At 37.9% G+C, this 19,895-nt stretch overlaps 1 protein-coding gene across 1 annotated transcript in view; it reads right to left on the bottom strand.

Annotated features, from left to right (window-relative positions):
- The window catches only part of ACOT12 (acyl-CoA thioesterase 12), a gene marked incomplete at its 5' end in the record, with an annotated part of 56,274 nt that overhangs the window by 8,521 nt on the left and 27,858 nt on the right, over positions 1-19,895 (bottom strand). The window contains 6 exons of the mRNA XM_082458118.1: positions 13,372-13,455; positions 14,129-14,192; positions 14,478-14,533; positions 15,040-15,190; positions 16,043-16,162; positions 17,717-17,873. Coding sequence (XP_082314244.1) covers positions 13,372-13,455; positions 14,129-14,192; positions 14,478-14,533; positions 15,040-15,190; positions 16,043-16,162; positions 17,717-17,873 — 632 coding nt within the window. The remainder of the gene's footprint in view (positions 1-13,371; positions 13,456-14,128; positions 14,193-14,477; positions 14,534-15,039; positions 15,191-16,042; positions 16,163-17,716; positions 17,874-19,895) is intronic.

The raw sequence follows: 19,895 nt of genomic DNA, 5'->3' as shown, positions 1-19,895 counted from the left end.
GAAGGTAAGGAAGACCCTGAAAGGATTCAGAAGTGAGCACCAAGACATAATAAAAGCAAACAACCAAAGCCAAAACACACAGATAAGGTCAAAGTCAGAGCTGAAAACAATAAATGAAGTATCTGAATTTGCTTTGATTTCAGGGTAAGTGACCATATAACTTAATATCCAAAGTGGAACACTTAGGCACTGTTAATAATTATGATGGGAAAACCAGGACTGTCCCAGGAAAACCAGAACATATGGTAATCATATTTTAGAGGCTACTGTTTCATTGATGATGAAAAACAGTACACACTGAAATGTGAGCATAGACAAAATGTCAGCATTCTTGAGCATCTCCTGAATGCTAGGCAGTGCTGTGTTCTGGGACTATAGTCCTGAACAAAATGGTCCTTAAAGAGCTTATAATCTGTTTAGTGTGGACATCAGCCTCAAAGGGTCTCCTTGATATACCTTTGAAATTAGATAAAATTAAAATCCAAATGATATACATTAATTTAAATTTGATGACATGCAAAACATTGTAAAAGGTGCTGAGAAGAAAGATGTCAAGACAAGGCTTCTTTCTTAAGATGTTTATAATCTAGTTAGGGAAAAAGACCATGTGTAAAAAGTTAAATTACTATGTAGGACAAATACTAACTCAACGTAGCTGTGGGAGAAATGTCATGAGATAATGCATAATTAATTGACAAGTTAATCATAAAGAAGTAATTGTTAAAGGAGTTCCTAGAGGGATAAGTTCCTTCAGTCAGGGGTGATTGGCTTTATGGAAAAGCGTTTGTCCTGGGTCATGAAGACCAGGTAGGACTGGGGTAGATAGAGAGGAGGAGGAGAGAGAGGTGGAACATGAGAACTAAGCTCAGAGGTAGGAATGTGTAGGGCGATTTGAAGGACTCTAGATCAGCCAGTGTGGAGGAGTAGAGACAGGGCTGGAAAGATACTTGACTCTTAAATTTCCCCCAAAGATTTTTTTACCTTTTAAAAAATTGAAATACTTGGGGCTTCCCTGGTGGCGCAGTGGTTGAGAGCCTGCCTGCCAATGCAGGGGACACGGGTTCAAGCCCTGGTCTGGGAAGATCCCCCATGCCGTGGAGCAACTGGGCCCGTGAGCCACAACTACTGAGCCTGCGCATCTGGAGCCTGCGCTCCGCAACAAGAGAGGCCGCGATAGTGAGAGGCCCACGCACCGCGATGAAGAGTGGCCCCCACTCACCGCAACTAGAGAAAGCCCTTGCACAGAAACAAAGACCCAACACAGCAAAAAAAAAAAAAAAAAATTGAAATACAGTTTATTTACAATATTCTATTAGTTTCAGGTGTATAACATAGTGATTTAATATTTTTATAGCTTATACTCCTATATATATGAATATATATGTGACTGTGTATGAATCTATATATATGTACATATCTATATTTATACATTAGATATATACCCAGTAGTAGAATTGCTGGATCATATGGTTGTTCTATTTTTAGTTTTTTGAGGTACCTTCATACTGTTTTCCAAGTGGCTGTACCAGTCTACATTCCCACAAACAGTGTACTAGGGTTCCCTTTTCTCCACTTCTTCACCAATATTTGTTATTTGTGGTCTTTTTGATGATAGCCATTCTGACAGGTGTAATGTGATAACTCATTGTGGTTTTGATTTGTATTTCTCTGATGATTAGGACTGTTGAGCATCTTTTCATGTGCCTGTTAGCCATCTGTATGTCTTTGAAAAAATATCTATTCAGGTCTTCTGCCCATTTTTTAATCGGGTTGTTTTTTTTTCTGATATTGAGTTGCATGAGCTGTTTATATGTATGAGTTGTATGAGCTGTTTATATGACCCCTTATTGGTCATGTCATTTGCAAATATTTTCTTCCATTCAGCAGGTTGTTTCTTCATTTTGTTGATGGTTTTCCTTGCTGTGCAAAAGCTTTTAAATTTAGTTAGGTCCCATTTGGATTTTTTTTTCTTTTTTTTCTTTTTGCTTCTGTTTCCTTTGCCTTAGGAGACAGATCCAAAAAAATATTGCTATGATTTATGTCAAAGAGTTTTTCATCTCTGTTTTCTGCTAGAAGAAACAGAGATTTTTATGGTTTCCAGTCTTAAGTCTTTAATCTATTTTGAGTTTATTTTTGTATATGGTGTGAGAAAATGTTCTAATCTCATTCTTTTACATGTAGCTGCCCAGTTTTCCCTGCATCACTTATTGAAGAGACTTTCCCAATTGTGTATTCTTGCCTTCTTGTCATAAATTAATTGACCATAAGTACGTGGGTTTATTTGGGGGCTCTCTATTTTGTCTCATTGTTGTATGTGTCTGTTTTTTTGCCAGTACCATACTGTTTTTATTACTCTAGCTTTGTAATATACTCTGAAGCCAGGGCGTGTGATACCTCCAGCTTTGCTCTTTTTTTCTCAAGATTGATTTGGCTATTTGAGGTCTTTTGTGGTTCCATATACATTTTAGGATTGTTTGTTCTAGTTCTGTGAAAAATGTCATGAGTATTTTGGTAGAGTTTGTATTAAATCTGTAGATTGCTTTGGTAGTATGGTCATTTTAACAATGTTAATTCTTCCAATCCATGAACATGGAATATCTTTCCATTTCTTTCTGTCATTTTCAATTTCCTTCATCAGTGTTTTATAGTTTTCAGAGAATGTATTTTTCACCTGCTTGGTTAAGTTTATTCCTAGGTATTTTATTCTTGTTTATGTGACTTTAATGGATTGTTTTCTTGTTTTTTCTTTCTGATAGTTCATTATTAATGTACAGAAAAGCAACAGATTTCTGTATATTAGTCTTGTATCCTGCAACTTTCCCTGAATTCATTTATTAGTTCTAATAGTTTTTCTGTTGGAGACTTTATTAGGGTTTTCTTTATATAATATCATGTTGTCTGAAAATAGTGACACTTTTACTTCTTCCCCTCCAATTTGGATGTCTTTTATTTCTTTTTCTTGTCTGATTTCTGTGGCTAGAACTTGCAATACTATGTTAAATAGAAAGGGTATCTTATTCCTGATTTTAGAGGAAAAGCATTCAGCTTTTCACTATTGAGTATGATATTAGCTGTGATTTTATCATATATGGTCTTTACTATATTGAGATATGTTCCCTCTATGCCAATTTGGATGAGAGTTATTATCATGAATGGATGTTGAATTTTGTCAAATGCTTTTTCTGCATTTATTGAGATAATCATATAATTTTTATCCTTCCTTTTGTTAATGTGGTATATCACATTGACTGATTTGCAAATACTAAACCATTCTTGCATCCCTGGAATAAATCCCACTTGATCATGGTGTATGAGCCTTTTTATATATTGTTGGATTCAGCTTGCTAATATTTTGTTGAGGATTTTTGCATCTATATTGATCAGAAATATTGGCCTGTAATTTTCTTTTTTTAGTGTCTTTCTCTGGTTTTGGTATCAGGGTAATGGTGGACTCATAGAATGAATTTGGGAGTGTTCCCTCCTCTTCAATTTTTTGGAAAGTTTGAGAATGCTAGGTATTATCTCTTCATTATATGTTTTGTAGAATTCCCCTGTGAAGCAGTCCAGTCCTGGACTTTTGTTTGCTGGAATTTTTTTGACTACTAATTCAATTTCACTCTTTGTTCAGAATGTCTATTTCTTCCTGATTCAGTCTTGGATGATTGTGTGTTTCTAGAAATTTATGCATTTCTTCTAAGCTGTCCAATTTGTTGGCATATAACTGTCCATGGCATTTTCTTATGATTTTTTTTTGTGTCTCTGTGATATCTGTTGTAATTTCTCCTCTTTAATTTCTTGTTTTTAAAAATATTTATTTATTTATTTGGTTGCACCTGGTCTTAGTTGTGGCACGTGGGCTCCTTTGTTGTGGCATGCAAACTCTTAGTTGCGGCATGCATGGGGGATCAAGTTCCCAGACCAGGGATCGAACCTGGGCCCCCTGCATTGGGAGCACAAAGTCTTATCCACTGCTCCACCAGGGAAGTCCCTTCTTCTCTTTAATTTCTTATTTTGTTTATTTGAGTCCTCCCTCTTTTTTTCTTGATGAGCCTGGCTAAAGGCTTATCAATTTTGTTTATCTTTTCAAAAAACCAGCTCTTGGTTTCATTGATATTTTCTATTGTTTTTTTACTTTGTATTTTATTTTCTTTATTATTATTTATTTATTTTCCTTCTTTATTATTTCCTTCTTTCTGCTGACTTCAAGCTTTGTTCTTTTTCTAAATCCTTCAGATGGTAGGATAGGTTGTTTATTTGAGATTTTTTCTTGAGGTAAGCTTGTATCACTATGAACTACTCTTGCAGAACTGCTTTTGCTGCATCCCACAGATTTTGGAAGGTTGTGTTTACATTTTCATTTGTCTTGAGGTATTTTCTGATTTCCTCTTGGATTTCTTCATTGACCCTTGGTTTGTTAGTAACATGTTGTTTAGTCTCCATGTGTTTGTGTTTTTCCCTTTTCTCTTCCTGTAATTGATTTCTAGTTTCATGGTGTCGTGGTCTGAAAAAATTGCTTGATATGATTTTTAGCCTTTTAAATTTGTTGAGACTTGTTTTGTGGCCTAGCATGTGATCTATCCTGAAGAATGTTCCATGTGCACTTGAAAAGAATGTGTATTCTGCTGTTTTGGGGTGGAGTGTCCTCTAGATTTCTATTAAGTCCAAGTGGTCTATTGTATCGTTTAAGAGCACCATTCCCTTATTGATTTTCTGTCTGGATGTTCTGTCCATTGATGTAAGTGTGGTGTTAAAGTCCCCTTCTATTATTGTTTTAATGTCTATTTCTCCTTTTATGTCTGTTAGTATTTGCTTTATATATTTAGGTGCTTCAGTATTGGGTGCATATGTTAATGTGTGTAATATCCTCTTGTATTTATCCTTTTATCACTTAAAAAATTTTTATTTTATATTGGAGTATAGTTGATTTACAATGTTGTGTTAGTTTCAGCTTTACAGCAAAGTGATACAGTTATACATATATATATATATATATATATATATATATATATACACATATATCTATTCTTTTTCAGATTCGTTTCCCATATAGGTTATTATGGAGTATTGAGTAGAGCTCCCTATGCTATACAGTAGGTCCTTATTAGCTATCTATTTTATATATAGTAGTGTGTATATGTCAATCCCAATCTCCCAATTTATCCCTCCCCCGCTTATCCCCTGGTAACCATAAGTTTGTTTTCTAAGTCTCTGAGTCTGTATCTGTTTGTAAATAAGTTCATTTGTATCATTTTTTTATATATATAAGTGATATCATATGGTATTTGTCTTTCTCTTTCTGACTTACTTCACTCAGTATGACAATATCTAGGTCCATCCATGTTGCTGCAAATGGCATTATTTCGTTCTTTTTTACAGCTGAGTAATATTCCATTGTATATATGTACCACATCTTCTTTATCCATTCCTCTGTTGATGGACATTTAGGTTGCTTCCATGTCTTGGCTACTGTAAATAGTGCTGCAGCAAACGTTGGGGTGCATGTATCTTTTTGAACTATGGTTTTTGCCAGATACCTGCCCAGGAGAGGGATTGCTGGGTCATATGGTAGCTCTATTTTTAGTTTTTTAAGGAACCTCTATACTGTTCTCCATAGTGGCTGTACCAGTTTACATTCCCACCAACAGTGTAGCAGGGTTCCCTTTTGTCCACACCCTCTCCAGCATTTATTGTTTGTAGACTTTTTGATGATGGACATTCTGACTGGTGTGAGGTGATACCTCATTGTTTTTTTGATTTGCATTTCTCTAATAATTAGCAATGTTGAGAATCTTTTCATGTTATTTTTGGCCATTTGTATGTCTTTTCTAGAGAAATGTCTGTTTAGGTCTTCTGCCCATTTTTTGATTGGGTTGTTTGTTTGTTTTTTGATATTGAACTGCATGAGCTGTTTGTATATTTTGTAGATTAATCCCTTGTCGGTCTCATCATTTGCAAATGCTTTCTCTCATTCTGTATATTTTCTTTTCATTTTGTTTATGGTTTCCTTTGCTGTGCAAAAGCTTTTAAGTTTAATTAGGTCCCATTTTTTTCTTTTTCTTTTTCTTTTCATTACTCTAGGAGGTAGATCTAAAAAGATATTGCTGCGATTTATGTCAAAGAGTGTTCTGCCTATGTTTTCCTCTAAGAGTTTTATAGTATCCGGTCTTACATTTAGGTCTTTAATCCATTTGAGTTTATTTTTGTGCATGGTGTTAGAGAATGTTCTAATTTCATTCTTTTAACATGTAGCTGTCCAGTTTCCCAGGAACAGTTGTTGAAGAGACTGTCTCTTCTCCATTGTATTGGATTAGCCAAAAAGTTCGTTTGGGTTTTTCTGTAACATCTTACAGAAAAACCTGAATGAACTTTTTGGCCAACCCAATATATTCTTGCCTCCTTTGTCATAGATTAATTGACCATAGGCACGTGGGTTTATTTCTGGGCTTTGTATCCTGTTCCAATGATCTATATTTCTGTTTTTGTGCCAGTATCTTACTGTTTTGATTACTGTAGCTTTATAGTATAGTCTGAAGTCAGGGAGCCTGATTCCTCCAGGTCCATTTTTCTTTCTCAAGGTTGCTTTGCTATTCAGGGTCTTTGTGTTTCCATACAAATTTTAAGATTTTTTTGTTCTAGTTCCATAAAAAATGCCATTGGTAATTTGATAGGTATTGCATTGAATCTGTAGGCTGCCTTGGGTAATATAGTCATTGGACAATATTGATTCTTCCAACCCAAGAACATGGTATATCTTTCTATCTGTGTCATCTTCAATTTCTTTCATCAGTATATTATAGATTTCAGAGTACAGGTCTTTTGCCTCCTTAGCTAGGTTTATTCCTAGGCATTTTATTCCTTTTGATGTGATGATAAATGGGATTATTTCCTTAATTTATCTTTCTGATCTTTTGTTGTTCGTGTAGAGAAATGCAACAGATTTCTGTGTATTAATTTTTTATCCTGCAACTTTACCAAATTCATTGATGAGCTCTAGTAGTTTTCTGGTAGCATCTTTAGGATTTTCTATGTATAGTATCATGTCTTCTGCAAAGAGTGACAGTTATATTTCTTCTTTTCCAATTTGGATTCCTTTTATTTCTTTTTCTTCTCTGATTGCCATGGCTAGGACTTCGAAAACTATGTTGAATAAAAGTGGCACGAGTGGACATCCTTGTCTTGAGAGGAAATGCTTTCAGCTTTTCACTGTTGAGTATGATGTTAGCTGTAGGTTTGTCATATATGGCCTTTAGTATGTTGAGGTAGTTTCCCTCTATGCCCACTTTCTGGAGAATTTTTACCATAAATGCGTGTTGAATTTTGTCAAAAGCTTTTTCTGCATCTATTGATATGATCATATGGTTTTTATTCTTCAATTTGTTGATGTGGTGTATCACACTGATTGATTTGCGGATATTGAAAAATCCTTGCATCCCTGGGATAAATCCCACTTTATCATGGTGTATGATCCTTTTAATGTATTGTTGGATTTGGTTTGCTAGTGTTTTATTGAGAATTTTTGCGTCTGTGTTCATCAGCGATATTGGCCTGTCATTTTCTTTTTTTGTGGAAAGAATGCTCTATAAATATCTGTTAAGTTCATCTGGTCTAATGTGTCATTTAAGCCTGTATTTCCTTATTGATTTTTTTGTCTGGATGATCTGTCCATTGATGAAAGTGGGGTGTTTAACTCCCTCATCATTATTGTGTTACTGTCAATTTCTCCTTTTATGGCTGTTAGCATTTGCCATGTTGAGGTGCTCCTATGTTGGGTGCATATATATTTACAATTGTTATATCTTCTTCTTGGATCGATCCCTTGATCATTATGTAGTGTTCTTCTTTGTGTCTTGTAACAGTCTTTATTTTAAAGTCTATTTTGTCTGATATGAGTATTGCTATTCCAGCTTTCTTTTGATTTCCATTTGCATGGAATACCTTTTTCCATCCCCTCACTTTCATTCTGTATGTGTCCCTAGATCTGAAGTGGGTCTCTTATAGACAGCATATATACCAGTGTTGTTTTTGTATGCATTCAGCCAGTCTGTGTCTTTTGGTTTGAGCATTTAATCCATTTACATTTATGGTAATTACCAATATGTATGTTCTTATTGCCATTTTGTTACTTGTTTTGGATTTGTTTTTGTAGGTCTTTTTTCTTCCTTTCCTCTTTTGTTTTCTTCTCTGGTGATTTGAGGACTTATCTTCAGTGTTGTGTTTGGATTCTTTTTTCTTTTTTGTGTGTATATCTGTTGTAGATTTTTGGTTTGCAGTTACTGTGAGGTTTTGATATAGCAGTCTATATATATACAAGATTGTTTTAAGTTCATAGTCTCTTAATTTCAAATGCATTTCCAGTATCCTGCATTTGTACTGTCCTCTTCTCATGATTGCTAGTTTTGATATCATATGCGTGTGTGGATGATTTCCTACCTTTACTGTATGTTTGCCTTTACTGGTGAGCTTTCCCATTTGTAATTTTCTAGGTGTGGCCTTTTCTTTTCTGTCTAAAGAAGTTCCTTTAGCTTTTGTTGTGCAGCTGGTTTGGTGGTGCTGAATTCTCTTACCTTTTGCTTGTCTGTAAAGCTTTTGATTTCTCTGTCGAATCTGAAGGAGAGCCTTGCAGGGTAGAGTATTCTTGGTTGTAGGTTTTTCCCTTTCATCACTTTAAATATATCGTACCACTCCCTTCTGGCCTGCAGACTTTCTGCTGAAAAATAGCTGATAACCTTATGGGGATTGTCTTGTATGTTATTTGTTGCTTTTGATATTTTCTCTTTGCCTTTAGTTTTTGTCAATTTGATTAATGTGTCTCAGCATGTTCCTCCTTGGGTTTATCCTTTATGGGACTCTGTGTGCTTCCTGGACTTGGGTGACTGTTTCCTTCCCCTTGTTAGAGAAGTTTTCAGCTATTATCTCTTCAAATATTTCCTTAGGCCCTTTCTCTCTCTCTTCTGCTTCTGGGACCCCTATAATGCGAATGTTGGTGCATTTAATGTTGTCCCAGAAGTCTATTAGACTGTCCTCCTTTCTTTTCATTTTTTATTCTTTATTCACAGCAGTGATTTCTACCATTCTATCTTCCAGCTCACTTATCCATTCTTCTGCATTATTTATTCTGCTATTGATTCCTTCTAGTGTATTTTTCATTTCAGTTATTGTATTGTTCAAGCCTGTTTGTTCTTTATGTCTTCTAGCTCTTTGTTAAACATTTCTTATATCTTCTCAGTCTATGCCTCCATTCTTTTTCTGAGATCATGGATCATCTTTACTATCATTACTTTGAATTCTTTTTCAGGTGGATTGCCTATCTCCAGTTCACTTAATTGTTCTTCTGGAGTTTTTATCTTGCTCCTTTGTCTGGAACATATTCTTCTGCCATCTCATTTTGTTTAACTTTCTGTGTTTGCAGTCTCTGTTCCGCAGGTTCAGGATTGTAGCTCCTCTTGCTTCTGGTTTCTTCCCCCTGGTGGGTGAGGTTGGTCTAAGAGGTTTGTGCAGGCTTTCTGGTGGGAGGGACTGGTTCCTGCCCAGTGGTGGGTGGAGCTGGGTCTTGTCCCTCTGGTGGGCAGGGCCATGTCAAGGGGTGTGTTTAGAGGTGGCTGTGGGCTCAGGAAGACTTGGCAGCCTACAGGCTGTTGGGTGGGGCTAGGTCTTGGTGTCAAAATGTAGTCCTCCAGGAGAACTCACTCCTATGAATATTTCCTGGTACCTCTGCCACCAGTGTCTTTGTCCCCACAGTAAGCCACAGCCACCTCCTGCCTCCCCAGGAGTCCCTCAAAGTCCAGCAGGTAGGTCTGGCCCAGGCTCCTATGAAGTCACTGCTTTTTCCCTATGTCCCGGTGCACATGAGACCTAGTGTGTGCCCTTCAAGAGTGGAGTTTCTGTTTCCCCCAGTCCTGTGGCGTTCTTGAGGTCAAGCCCTCTGGCCTTCAAAGCGAAATGCTCTGGGGGCTCCTCCTCCCGATGCCAGAACCCCAGACTGGGGAGCCTGACATGGGGCTCAGAACTCTCACTCCTGTGGCAGAACCTCTGCGATATAATTATTTTCCAGTTTGTGGATCGCCTACCTGGTGAGCATGGAATTTGATTGTATTGCAAATGCACCCCTACTACCGTCTCATTGTGGCTACTTTGTCTTTGGATGTAGAATATTTTTTTGGTAGGTTCCAGTCTTTTTTGTCGATGATTGTTCAGCAGTTAGTTGTTATTTTGGTGTTTTCATGAGAGGAGGTGAGCTTAAGTCCTTCTACTCCACTATCTTGTCTTCCTCCCCTTTATCGTTGTATAATGCCCTTCTTTGTCTTTTGTTATAGACTTTGTTTTAAAGTCTATTTTGTCTGATATGATTATTGCTACCCCTGCCTTCTTGCTGTTTCTGTTTGTATAAAATCTTTTTCCATTCCCTCATTTTTGGTCTGTGTGTGTGTTTAGCTCTGAAGTCAGTCTCTTGTAGGCAGCATATAGAAGGGTCTTGTTTTTTATCCAGTCAACCACCCTGTGTCTTTTGATTGGAGCATTTAGCCCATTGACGTTTAAAGTAATTATTGATATTATTGCCATCTTATTACTTGTTTTCCAGTTTTTTGGGTAGTTCTTCTCTGTTTATTTCTTTTTGTTTGTTTGTTTCTTCCCTTGTGGTTTGATTATTTTCTTTAGTAGTATGCTTGAGTTCGTTTCTTTTTGTTTTTTTGCATCTATTTAAGTTTCTGATTTGGGGTTACCATGGTGTTCATATATGTTGTCATGTAACTATCTGCTTGTTTCAAACTGGTAGTCCTTTAAGTTCAAACACATTCTAAAAGATCTACATTTTTTCCTCTCCTCCCTCATATTTTATGTTTTTGATGTTTATCCCTTAACAGTTTATTGTAGTTATATTTTATTTTATTTATAGTTTTTGTCTTTTAATATTTATACTAGCTTATTTAAATGGTTGATCCACAGCCTTTACTAGTGGGGTTTTTCCTTTCCTATGACTTCTTACTTTTTGTTGTAGCCTTTTCTTTTCCACTTAGGGAAGACTCTTTAACATTTATTTTAGGGTTGGTTTAGTACTGATGAACGCCTTTATTTTTTGCTTGTCTGAGAAGCTCTTTATCTTTCCTTCAATTCTAGATGATAATCTTGCTGGGTAGAGTATCCTAGGTTGTAGGTTTTTCCCTTTCAGCACTTTAAATATATTATGCCACTCCCTTCTTGCTTGTAAAGTTTCTGCAGAAAAATCAGCTGATAGCCTATTGGGGAGTGGGGGTTTCCTTGTATGTGTCTCTGTTTTTTCTCTTGCTGTTTTTAGAATTCTCTCTTTTTCTTTAACTTTTCCCATTTTAATTATGATATGTCTTGATGTGGGTCTCTGGGTTCATCGTGTTTGGGTCTCTCTGTGCTTCCTGTACTTGAATACCTGTTTCCTCTTTCAGGTTTGGGAAGTTTTCAATCATAACTTTTCCAAATACATTTTTGACCACTTTCTCTCTTCTCCTTCTGGGACCCCTATAATGTGAATGTTAGTATGCTTGATGTTGTCCCAGAGGTCCCTTAAACTGGTTTTATGTTTTTTAATTTATGTTTCTTTTTGCTGTTCTGATTGGGTGATTTCCATTATTCTATCTTCTATGTTACTTATGTGTTCTTTATTACCTAGTCTGCTTTTAAATCCTTCTAGTGTGTTTTTCATTTCCGTTATTGTATTCTTCAGCTCTGACTGGTTCTTTTTTTTTTTTTTTTTTAATTGGAGTATAGTTGATTTACAATGTTGTGTTAGTTTCAGGTATACAGTAAAGTGATTCAGTTATATATATATACATATATCCATTCTTTTTCAAAATCTTTTCCCATACAGGTTATTTCAGAATACTGAGTTCCCTGTGCTATACAGTAGGTCCTTGTTGATTATCTCTTTTATATATAGTAGTGTGTATATGTTAATCCCTAACTCCTAATTTATCCCTGACTTGTTCTCTTCTTAATATTTTCTAGTTCCTTGTTAAAATTCTCACTGTATTCACCTATTCTTTTCCCTAGTTCAGTTAGCATTTCTTATTACTAATGCTTTGAGCTCTTTATCTGGTAAATTATTTATCTCTGTTTCATTAGTTGTTTTGTCAGGTTTTTTTGTTCATTCATTTAAAACAGATTCCTCTGTTTTCTCATTTTGTTTAACTTTCTCTGTCTCTATGAAATTAGGTGAAACAGTTACTTATCCTGGTCTTGAAGTGTATCCTTGTGTGGGAACGTCCATATGCAGTCCATATCTGCCCAGTGGCTTTGGTGGGAGAGCTGGATCTGACGTGAGCATGAGTCACATCTTCCCCCAGGGTGTGCTGGCAGCTATCACCTTGGTGGGAGGGGGCGCTGGATATGGAGGGGCTAAAGCCAGAGCTAGCTGTGAGCTAGGGCTTCTCCTATGCTTAGTGGCCATTACTTTCCTACTGGGGACAGTGAGGGGGTCCCAAGGTGCTGGCGCAGAAGCCCTGAGAGTTGCGTCCAAGCTAGTTCTGTTCCATCTAAGTGTGCGCTCTCCCCTATTCCAGCAGTGGCACCATCACCACAGAGGGGAGAAGTGCTGGAGCAAGAAGGCCCAGAGTGGGTACCCGGTGTAGGCTGGGATACGTGCTAGGCAGTCTTGGCACACCAGTCAGAGCTCCAGACTGCTCGTGATACACCACCTTTATGAGCACCAGTAATGGCCACCCTCGCCCTGTTCAGATGCAGTGCCTGGTCTGAGCTGGCTCCATTTCTGCCAGCTGTGCAACCTCCTCAGCAGTGGCAACCTTCACCCTAGTGGGGAGCTGCAGTGGAGCTAGAGGGGTTGGAGTGGATGCTTGGCATGGGCCAGGGTGTGCACTGGGGTGGTTGCAGGAAACCAGCCAGAGCCCTGGGAAGTTTCAATCTGCTTCCTTTGCCTGGTTCCCAGGAGCCAGGAAGCATGTGTATGCTCTTTAAGAGCAGAGTCTAGGTTTCTTATAGCCCTCCTGTTAGTCCCACTGGTTTTTAAACAAGCTAAGGGGACTCCTTCTCCCGGTATCAGACACCAGGGCTGAGGTGTCCTGTCCTAGGGATGCAGGTCCTGACCTGATTGCTTCTCTTCCCCTCCTACCTGGCTCCATGTGGATCTTTCTCTACAGCCTTGTTTGTTGTATAAGAGTCTTTCTGCCACTCTCCAGTTTGTTTTCAGTGTGAATTGCTCTACATGTGGATGTATTTTTGATGTGTTCGTAGTGGGAGGTGAGCTCAGTGTCCTTGTACTCTGCCATCTTGATCTCCATTTTTTCCTTCTTAAAAGCAGCATCGGAAGTAGCAGAACAACCACTACCATGACAACTTTCATTTGTGATGGGCAACGGGTTGTGTGTATACCTGGATGCCTCCTACCTTTTCCACAGCACTGGTAATCTCCCAACCACTTTTGGCCGCCAGGCTTTTGAGAGCCTCCACATTGCCATTACTCAAGGATACCTAAAACACAAATATTTGAAATGCTCTGAGTTCAGTGCAGATATGTGATCAAATATTTTCTGCTTAGAAAGTGGGCACCGTTAGAGCCAAAGTGATGATGTTGAGGTTAGAACTAAGTTACAGGAACATAATTTCTGTCTCAAACTCTTAATGCAGAATTCAGACAGGTAATGTGAGTCATATATGCTTAGCAGATTAGTATCATTTTAATTAGTATCCTAAGCAAAGACAAGAACACCCTTCAGTATGACTTGTAATCAACGGGTAATAAGTAAACTTGGATTTCCCTTTACATTTTATGGTCAAAAACATTAAAATGACTAATACTTTGCTATTGTGTTATAAAAATGCAAGCCAGTGGGCATGTCATTCAACACATGCTATGATGAAACACCAGATCTCAATGTCCTATGTTGCTTGAATGCATTTGATGGCAGAGCATCCAGTCTGTAACTCAGGAACTATACATATAATTCAAACAAGGCAGTGAAGCAGTTGGCTGATAACTAGTTACTGATAGCTTGGTTTTGTTTCATTTTGAGATGACTGGTTGCTATAATTCACCCTTTCATCTAACCTGTGTAGGTACAACGTGAGTCAGTTAAATGAGGGGATTTCCATTTTTGTATTGAAGTGATTTTACATGAAGAACTTCAGATCATAAAACTGTCACCTGGTTGCCAGTATCCCAGTGTATGCAAAGTGGAACCTCTCCTTTGTGGGAAATAATGTATTTTCTGGAAAAAAATTAAAATATTAAATAACAGTTTTCTTCCCTGTATTTAGCACACAGCAATAACTATGACAGTTTCTTGAACTGAAATCAGCAGTTTTAAAAAGCTGCCTTTACTGGTGGAACAATCAGAAAGAACAATTTCCATCACAGTAGTCTCCACAGTCAAAAAACATCAGACCTTCTCTTTTTACATTATATGGGAATAGAGACACAGAGAGGGCTCTTTGCTATGTAATTTGTCAGATGACAGAAGATTCCATAAAATCCTTACACCTAAGTCCCTTACCTGCCTAGGCGAATTCTCTTGCGTGCAAGAGCTCCACGATACCGTCTAAAATCATCCTTAAATAAAAAACAAAGTAAAATCAATAAATTTCTAATATTTTAGTGTTACAATCCTTAAGTTTCTCTCTCCTAAGTCAGTTGAAAAGGGTAATTGGGACAAGGAGTCTCTACGTGAACTATCTTCAGGTCAGGGTTGGCAGTAAGGCAGCTTATTCCGAAAGACTTAATTCCGATGAGCGTAGAGCAGCATGGAGAACTGGGTGTAAAGTGGGAGAAGAGAGTCAGAAATGAGACACGGAAGACGATATGCTTCCAACAGCAGCATGTGGCTGAGTAGATGTGAGGTCTTCAAGGACTTCACCATTTAAATAAATGACTAGAGTGATTTGGAAAAAGAAGAAAAAGACTGCTTTACTTTGTGATGCAGAAAAGAAAGAAAACCAAAGGGGAATAGACATGGAGGTTGTTGCCAGTGCAGGGAAAGATTCTGGGTGGAGCTCTGTACCCACAGCTTCCCCAGAATAAGTGGTCTGATTACTGAACCACACGTGCTAATAACTGACCTTTGACATCGGTTTGATTCTGGGAAATGTGATCAGTTCTTCCTTATCATTGACAGCATTATAAATGAGAAAAGCACTGTTGATATGACGGCCCTGGCCCCCAGACCACTCCTGGCAGTCAAAGGCCTCCACGCGCACTCCCACTTCGACACTGCAGATGGGCGACAAGGGCAGTGGACAGAGAACCTGAGCATGCCAGGCCTACTCTGCCCACTGCCCCACCACCTCCTCCAGGCAAGGAAGAGAATGAGGACCCTGGGTTGTTTCATTGTCATCTGCTAATCTGTGCAACTGTTAACATCCATTTCATCAGGTCGATTGATCTGATGTACAAGCTCCTGGGAGCATTTCTGCTTTACTTTCCCACTTTCAAGTGGTAAAGAGGCCAGTGGAATTTTATATACCTTCATGAACATATTTTGGTAATGGGGGAGGGGGTGGTTAAACTGTGCCAAAATCAAGTTTTCTCTCCTAAAAACAATAGTCCTGTAATTTAAAAGCATTGAACACTGAAACTGGATAGGAAACACAGATATTCTTTTTTACATTTAAAAAGAAAAAAATACTAAATTAAATCTTTTCTTTGTGTATCAAGAATAATAAAAATAACTGGGAAGTGGTTTGGACTTCATGGTGATAAATGACAGGTCCATTATGAAGTGGTTGACCACATGACTCTTTTGAGAGTGAAAGGAAGAATTAATAATTATGACAGGTGCAAACCAAGACCATCCTGGATCAAGTAGGACATACAGTCACACTTATTATGAGACAAAAACCAACTTATCATAACAGTGTAAGGAGGCCTGAAGTGGAACAGAGAGTTAGAATGTGTGTCTATGGATTTCGAAGATTAAGTGAAGTTTTAAAAAAATTAGAAGGAACTTGATTTCTTTAAAGTAGTCACTATACTTACCTCCAGATTGAAATAAAACAAAAAATATTGCTTATGTGCAAGTTTGAATTCATTTATAGCAGCCTAAGAGCACCAGACATGCTTTACCAGGTCTGAAATGTATTGTTGACAATGGCATTGAAGACAAGACGATCTCCAACTGTAGATGGTCCCCGGAACTTAAACATGTCCACGGACTTAAGAAGGGGATGCGCTCGACACAGGCGGCTGATGAAACAAAGGGAAGGAGAGAGAGAAGAAAGTGATCATTCTCCAAAATATTTTCAGGAACTGTTGCTTTGCTTAATGGACGCAATAGACCAGTGTTCAGGCTGCTTTCTAAATGAATATCTCTTTTAGCTCAGAGGGAAATGAATAACTGGATTGTGTGTGTTGAGAGTGGCCCTGTACATTACCTGCAAATATTGTAGGAAATGCCACACGTCCCCAGGCTGTGGGGTCTTTACCAAGATGCTGGCGCTCCTGCTCTTGTGGTGACCGTCCTGCTCTTGTTTTGTGCCCTATGGAAGTATCTCCAAAAAACAAACCACTGTCGTTTGTTCTAACTTGAGGGATTTTTTTTCCTCCTGACAGTTCATGACTACAATCGCAGAAAGCTGTGACTCCCAGGTTGGAGTGGGGCACAGTGAAGGGAACTGTCAGCTGGTGCCATTCACATGCATTCCTTGGCTTCACTGTTACCTGAGTTCACCCGCATGTCAAAGACTAATTTTTTTCCCCCAAAGAAAAATTACCTGGATTGCTGCACAAAGCCTGAAAGGCTACAAAGAATACATTTTACGATTTTTGTGGTGTGCGGAGTTTTGGAAATCTATAAAGAAAATTTAATCTCAGAAAGTTACTTCCATAATTTTCTACATTTTAGATTCCCACTGTAGTCATCCAGTTACTCTAAAGAATTGTGCCAACAATAAGTGAACAGACTCTGCCACAGTTAATTATATTGTAAGCCTTTACAATAGAACAGGTTCAAATGCTTTATTGTCATTAAGAGTGACAATGTCATTTTAAAAACAAGCTCTTATATTTGTGCACAATTTATAGGAAGGATAACCACAGGTTTCTAATTATAGTCATAACTGTAGACATATTAATAATAAAATTCCTTTAATTTGGGGAAAATAAAACCTTAACAATTTTCAGTGGTTACAAAAATTGTTGGAAGGGCAGATCCTGTTCAAATGCGTTTTCAGAGAACAGTGTTCTTTAAAGCTGCTCAATTACCTACATGGCTCCATTAAGAATAAAGGAACCCTTTTTGAAACTGAGGAGCATTTAAAATTACTTTTCTAAGTTCTTTCCTCTTTCTCATCTTATGTTTCAGTTAATCCTTTGGCCATGATGATTCTAAACAGCACCTTCAGAGATCAGACCTAATTGTAAACCGCCTCTATAAAAGTTTGTATCTTGACCATTTTTAAGTGTAAAGGCTATCTTCTATTTCTATCCTGCATCTACTTTGTCATAAGTAATGTGACAAGGAGTTGCAGTGTCATAAGATCAACAGTCATAATTCAGAATCAAGTATAAGAACTGTCATTTCACTTTTATTTTTGAACCAAGAATTTAAACATTCACCTTCAAAAAAAGGACAGAATAATTCTAAGGTAAACAGGAAAATGACTTATCATTTTCTCATTTTGATAAAAGGCAACATTGTTCTCTACTCGTTTCCTTGACTGCCCAATAGCTGAGCCTCAGACCCTTCTGTCCTCTCCCCACTGGTCTCAAGATCACAAGCCAAAGGTCCAAACCAAGAACCTTGCAGAAATAGTAGCCACCATCTCCATCCAAGCCATGATCTGGCCACCAAATGTGTTTCCATGATGGTTTGCATGGGGTGGGAGGACAAGTTCAATGCTCTGCACAGAGGTGCCCCTCGTGGAAACCGTTCCTCCTTCTTCATCACAAGTGGGATCTGAAAGGTGGATGTGAACAAAGATGGTGGAGTTAAATGCAGAACCTGAGGCTACAGCCTTTCCTTCAACTCATGGGATTTTTAGAAAAGTTAAATTATTACCAAAGACTTAAAACTCCTGAAGAAATGAATAGGCTTTATTTACAGTGAGTTGAATAAGACCACAGATCAGAAAGGGCATTTTAGAGATTGTATTCCAACCTGTTTTACAAGTCAACCAGAATTTTGATTAAAAGAATGTTTAAGTTTAAATTTGAGTTGCTTCAGGTGGAAGAGGGGCAGATCAGAGCAGATCAGGGCAGAAATAAATTTGGGGATTGATGGATATGTTATTATCTTGATTGTGGTGATGGTTTCATGGGGGTATACATGTCTCAAGACCTATCAAGTTGTACACTTTAAGTATGGGCCATTTATGGTATGTTAATAAAGTTATTAAAAAGAAAGCGATTTGAGCTTTAAAGGGCCACAGACACTGAAAATCTGGAATAGTTTGCTGTATGATAAACTTCAGAATGGGAATATAGCCTCCCATAGTTACTGTTTGGTAATGAATGCAGTCACAAACAGAAAAGACACAATACATTGTACTTCTTAGTGTCTTTCTGCTTCTTTTGAATCATATCTGCTTCATTTACTGACCAATTGGTTTTGACTCAACAATGGAGAAATCATTTACTTTGGCGGCAAAGCAGTAAAACGTATTCAGTTATATTGCCTGCATCATCAAGGGAATCACCAGCTAGGCTTAAATCTCACGTGCTGTTGTTGAGGAGGTGGGAGAAAGAATTACAGAGCAGGGCACCATCCTGGTTGTACCGTCAGAGGCACAGCTGAGCTTTCAGTGTGAGAGCACAGACATGCCTGGCTGTTGTCGGTAACTGGGAATGGAGCCTTTCTTATCACAGTCACATATAAGTGAGCAGAGAAGAGCGGTTACAGAGATTTAACTCCATTTCCTGATCTAATTATTATATTTTTCATTAATTGATGGTGTTTTTCTTTTATGTTTTTTCCCCTTCATTCCACTGATCATTTCAGTCCCCTGCTTAAAAACATGCAGTGACTTCCCCTTGGCTTATTAGAAGAACCTAAATCATTCCTATGGCCCCAAGCCCTTCCTTTCCTGGCTGGCCTATGCCTACCTCTCCAGCCCCAGCTAGTCTGATTTGCTCCTAGCACCCCTTCCTCTCTCAAGCTTTCTCTCCCTTTGTTCCAGCCACAATAGCCCTTTTTCAGTTCCTGTAACTAAATGTTGCCCTCAACATCAGGGCATTTCTACATGGTGCTCCCTCTGTCAGCGGCAGTTCCACTGGCCACCCACACTTTCTTCCACTTACCTCCTATTCTCTCTTGGCCCATCTCAGTCACTACTTCCTCAGGAAAGCCTTCTCTGACCACAGCAACCCCACTATTATGAGCTCCCACTTGTACCTTTCTTTCACAGTTATAATTTTATGTTTATTTGTGTGATCTTTGATTATCTGACCCCCTATATCCTAAGCTCCTTTGGGCAAGGACTGATTTTTTTTTAAATTCTAATAAAATTCCAGAATGTGGGTGCTCAGTCAATATTTATTGAATGAATGAATGGATGAATAAACTTAACTTTGCTGATTTATTCCATGTTCACAGTCCTTACTAACAACAGAATATTTTTAGGTAACAAAATGATTGTACTGATTTATACTTCTGTCCGTTGTTTATTACAGTTCCTACTGCTCCCCATTTTCACTTAAATAGTATTGTGGACTCTTCAATTTTTCCAATTTCGTGGGTGTGAAATAGTGTCTCATGGAGGTTATAATTTGCATTTCCCTGATTAATAATGAGGTCCAACATCTTTTCATATGTATATGAAACTTTCATGTTACCCTTTAATGAAATGTCAATGTTGTTTGCTTCAAATGTTACTTCTCTCCCTTTCTTTTTCTCCTCTCTTCCTGGAACTTTGATTAGATGCTTGTTAGACTTCTTACTCCATTCTCTACGTCTCCTAATCTCTCTTATATATTTCCCATT

This window comes from Balaenoptera physalus (assembly GCF_965194825.1).
Source record: "Balaenoptera physalus genome assembly, chromosome: 3".
NCBI classification, from domain to species: Eukaryota; Metazoa; Chordata; class Mammalia; order Artiodactyla; family Balaenopteridae; genus Balaenoptera; species Balaenoptera physalus.
The sequence above is the reverse complement of the archived record's forward strand: the minus strand, read 5'-3'. Positions and strand labels throughout refer to the sequence as shown.